General features: G+C 48.8%; 1 protein-coding gene across 1 annotated transcript in view; it reads right to left on the bottom strand.

Annotated features, from left to right (window-relative positions):
* Positions 1 to 4,244, bottom strand: part of arid2 (AT rich interactive domain 2 (ARID, RFX-like)) — a 56,311-nt gene extending 52,067 nt beyond the window's left edge. The window contains exons 1-3 of the mRNA XM_037696057.1: positions 3,769 to 4,244; positions 3,552 to 3,645; positions 2,655 to 2,752 (exon numbers count right to left, since the gene is read on the bottom strand). Of these exons, the coding sequence (XP_037551985.1) occupies positions 2,655 to 2,752; positions 3,552 to 3,645; positions 3,769 to 3,860 (284 nt within the window). The 5' untranslated portion in view covers positions 3,861 to 4,244. The remainder of the gene's footprint in view (positions 1 to 2,654; positions 2,753 to 3,551; positions 3,646 to 3,768) is intronic.
* Between the last annotated feature and the right edge of the window lie 368 nt (positions 4,245 to 4,612).

Below are 4,612 nucleotides of genomic sequence, written 5' to 3'. Positions count from 1 at the left end.
CCCCCCCCCACAGATGAAACAATAGCCGTGCTGCTGGTACGGACGGACGTTACAGCTCCGGAGTGGAAAACGAGCTGGAAAAATGTTTCTAGCGGGGAGCGCCTTTTACAGAGCAGCAGTCAGATATCAAATGGTCGGCAGCGGGAGGTTTGGCACAGAACTTCATTACTGTGCACTTGAGTGGGAAGTGATGACCCGAGGAGCGCCACACCGTGATCCACCTTTCATCAGGAGCACAGAACTTGGTCCACAGATGGTCCCAAGTGTCATTCCGGCAAAGACGGCGTGCCTCATTTAAACTGCACGTCTACTTGGAAACACAAACGTTTGCTACTGTAGCTGCTTTAACGGTGCTCATAGGTGGCCATTCAACTAGATAATCAGGGTTAACTTGATGTTAGCAAACATCCACCCAGCTCAGGTGTCCTGGAGTGACACGCTGCATCAAACCCAGCTCCGCTGAGAACAACAAATAGCCTGCCTCACTCACGGAGCTTTCCTCAACACTGATTCTAAAAACGTATTTTTCAGACTACAAGGTGCATTAAGCGAAACGAAAACGTTTGGACAGATTTTTTGAGCGCTGTGTACCACATAAAATCAGTTCCAGGCCAGTAAGCACAACCACAACGAATACATAAGGTGCACCTGATAAGGCTCACTGTTGATTTTTGAGAGAATTAAAGGATTTTAAGTGTGCCTTATAGTCCGAAAAATACGGTATTCAGTCACTTTTTTTTTTTTTTTTACAGCGATCCTCTGCAACACGTGCAACTTCCATATCATCAGCTTCAGTCTAGGCACAAGTCGAGCGACATCCTTACAGAGCTGCCGCAGATGAAGTCCAACAGGACACACGGGTGATTTCCAGCATGTCCGTCCACTCAGCTGTTAAGTTTTGAGAGAGAATTATAGCAACTTTGTTGAGCAACGCAGATTAAACTTCTACTAATTTGATGCATATTTAGAGCAAAAGGTCAAGATACAGCTGCCGAGTTTGGCACTTGTTTCTCCATCTGGAGCAGAAAACACTAAGCTGTGCTCGTTAAACCATTATTAATGTTTATGTGACCTTTTCAGAACAATCGGGTCACAGAAGCTAAACACATTTGGCTGTCAGTCATCTGAAGCACCAAACAAGAAATATCGGCGGCACCACAATCCACCAACTTTCTCTAAAGCCCAACAATAATTAGACGTACTTTTGTAATGATCCAACAAGGTAAAATGACATTACGTGTCTGAAGGGTCGACAAAAACCCCTTCACTTCCAGTTTTGAAGAGAAAGTTTAAAGCTTAGACACAATGGGAGTTTTGGTGTGGACTCTGAAGAGGGCTTAAGAGAAAACTGCGAGTCCTACAGCAGTGACAGATAAAAGAAAAGTGCATGTCCGCTGTGCTTGTTTGCTTCTATTCTACAGCACTTTGGTTGGCCTTGTTGCTGTTTTAAGTGCTCTATAAATAAATTGGTTTAGTATAATTTAATGTCTAAAGTGTATAATTTGAGGGAATAAATGGTAAATGGACTATACTTATATAGCACCTTTCTATCTTATCAAGACACTCAAAGCTCTTTACAACACAATCTGTGTCTTATTTACCCATTCGTTCAGCACTCTACTAGATCTATAGAAAGCTAATTGAATAAATATTTCTATAAGAGACTAATCAGAGCTTTTTGACATTCATACACCGATGGGACACACATCGGGGTTCAGTGTCTTGCCCAGGGACACTGAGGCTCCAACCACTCGGCCACAGCCGCTCCAAGGTGTTTGCAACCATTTTGAAAAGTTCAGACGGCTCAAAAGTTGAGCATCCACAGACTCTGCAATTGTGTCAAATTCATAAAAGTGATCAAAATGCCAGTCGAGTCATGCAAAGTTCAACTATACGTGTCAACTCTGACTGCTGCTTCAGCTGTATACGAGTAATGCAGACAATTTTAACTACTAAAAAACAGCAGCGTGTTCTCAACCGAACTGTGGAACGAGAAATTAAAATGTACGGTGAAACCAGAACACCAGAGCTTCTATGGTGATGCATCGGTACCCTCACAGACCTCAACCAACTTCAGGATGTGCAGCCAACGCTGACGGTTAATCAGAGGAGCTCCAAGTCTCATCAGCTGTGTAAAGTTGGGAGCAAAACAATCCCGTTTTGCCCCCACTTGTTGACATAGTGTGCATAGTAAATGGGCCTTTTCGTCCATCAACCAGTTGCCTGCAAAGTAACTGAATGAACACGAGCACATCTCTGCACAGGTGCAATCTCTGGAAGACAGGTGTAACAGCAGGAACAATCGTTGCACCAATTGAGAAAGCAGAGCAGAGGAACCAGCAGCACCAAAAACCACAAATGCCAGCTGCTGAACTGGTTGGGGTGGGGGGGGCTTTACAACAAACTCCACACTGGCAGCTGTCTTAACTGTGCAGCCTGCATGTGATAGCAGTCAGAGCTGATCAGCAAGGCAGCCTCGGGCTACAGGCGAAGCTACATCCCCAAACATGTTGTAAAAAGCTCCGGGATGGTGTTTTTTATGCGGAGCAGTAGTTCAGCGGTGCAGCTTCGAGCAGAGGGGAGCCTACGTCCTGCATCTTATTTGTAAACACTTCCCACATGCTACCTGAGGAGCAGAGCACACAGCTACTTACCGCAGGTAGTACTGCTTTAAAGCGAATGCCGCGTTGGAACAACTCTTGGGAAAGTGGAACTCCTCTCCAAGTTCAGCCCATTGGTTTTTGTCAGAAACCTGTAAAGGAAAGGAGGCAGTTAGCAAACACCGGCAACAACAAAACAAGGGGTTACGGCTTTGCTAGGTCACCCCAACCTCTTATCGATAACTTTGGAACAGCGGGGAAAGATTCAAAAACCTACAGAGACGCGGCACAAACGTTTACACGCGGCGCCTAACAGCCTCGGAGTTGTAAACTGGCTCCAAGTGTTTCAAACTTGACACATTAGTAGGAGCTAAACCGCCACGGCAGGACAGTATTGTTACAGTTTAAGCTAGTTAGCCGCGAAGCTAACTGGGCTCGTTTCCGTTCGAGCGTTAAAACCCGCACGAGGACAAACTCCAGCCGACCGTTGCCCACGGATACGAGCAGCTCGCGCCGACCAGTTGAGCTCACGAGCAGTTCGGCGTCGGCACGGAGCGCTCCGCACACACGGGGCCTGTGAGGCCTACACTCGGTGCCCAACCACGAAGCCGAAGAAAGATGGCCATGGCGAGAAGGAGGTTTTACGCTCCCCTCCCCGGGTTCGAACCGTCGGTGAGAGCGCGAGCTGCGCGCCGGGTCCCGCGCCGCGCTGCCCCCCCTCGAAGCCGGGGCTCCAAATCGATGGCGACCGTGCCCGCTAATTTTGAGCCGCTCCAACCGACTCCGCGACTCTTCCGATTCAAAACCCCGCACAACAAACACTGATAGCACAAGGCCAACACCGAGCCACGAAAACCGCACGGCTTCCACTTGTCCCGGGTTATCAACGCGGAGTTGTTCCGGCGGGGAGTCCACGGAGCGTGGACAAACCCCACTTTAGTTCCCACTCACCTTAGCAAATCCACCTAAAGAGACGACTCTGACATAGAGAGCGTTCAGGTCCAGCTCTTTCCCACCCACGATAGGAATCTTCTTGAACGGCGACCTGTCGGGAGAACGCACGGAATAAAAGCACACATGTTCAAATAACACTTTGGCCAAGTCGCACGCTCGTGCAATTCATTTTTAAAGTTCGATTCCTCGGGTGGGAAAGACGCCCCGAGCTCACCCTCTGCTTTGGTGGAATTGCCGCAGCTCGTCCAGGAAAGCCTGTCCTTTCCTCCGCTGATCTGGTACATTTTTCCCCGTCGAACTTGCCATCGTTTGTGCATGCGAACACGGTTAAAGCCCACTTCAGTCGCTTCCTAAGACGCCAAGGAGCCCATACTCCGCCGGCGCTCAGTCATCCGCCGAGCCGAGTGTTTAAAAAGTTAAAGAAATAGCTGGTAGCAAGGAGAGCGGCAGCTCGCTAATAAAGACTGATGCAAACCGACACAAGCCCCGGACGAAGTTCCAGCGAGCAGTCCCAAACGAGCGATTCACCGGTGGGTTAGCAGCGCCATGGCCGACAGTGTTGAATTACTGCTTTAGGTCGCGGCTGGGCTCGTTTGGAGTGGTTTGACAGTGTGGTACGGACGCAGCTCCGAGGCTATCGCGCACACTGTGGAGCGGCAGAGGGATCCAGTTCTCAGACAAAAAGACGTGAAGGCCGCGGAGCCCGGCCTGCCATGCGCGCAGCGCCCCCTGCGGCCACTGGCGGTACTGCGCGTGCGCCGGGCAGCCCACACCGGAACAATAGAGGCCGTTTTGTGCTTTAGGGACCGTCGGACAATTCCTGTGCGCAGACTGGAAAACCAGGTCAGAAGGTTCTTGGAAAAGTCTCGTGGGGGGCAGGGAATTATAACCCCCCGAATCAAACATGTCGTGATAATTTTAATCCTAAAACTGCTTCGATTTTTTTTTCTTTTTTTTAAACATCATATAGTCTTTTTATTTTTTTTAATTCAACTTTTATTTACACAGGTAAATCCCATTGAGCCTCGAGGACTCATTTACAAGAGAGACCTGATTTC

The sequence above is a fragment of the Nematolebias whitei genome, chromosome 22 (genome assembly GCF_014905685.2).
Source record: "Nematolebias whitei isolate Nwh7 chromosome 22, NemWhi1, whole genome shotgun sequence".
NCBI classification, from domain to species: domain Eukaryota; kingdom Metazoa; phylum Chordata; class Actinopteri; order Cyprinodontiformes; family Rivulidae; genus Nematolebias; species Nematolebias whitei.
The sequence above is the reverse complement of the archived record's forward strand: the minus strand, read 5'-3'. Positions and strand labels throughout refer to the sequence as shown.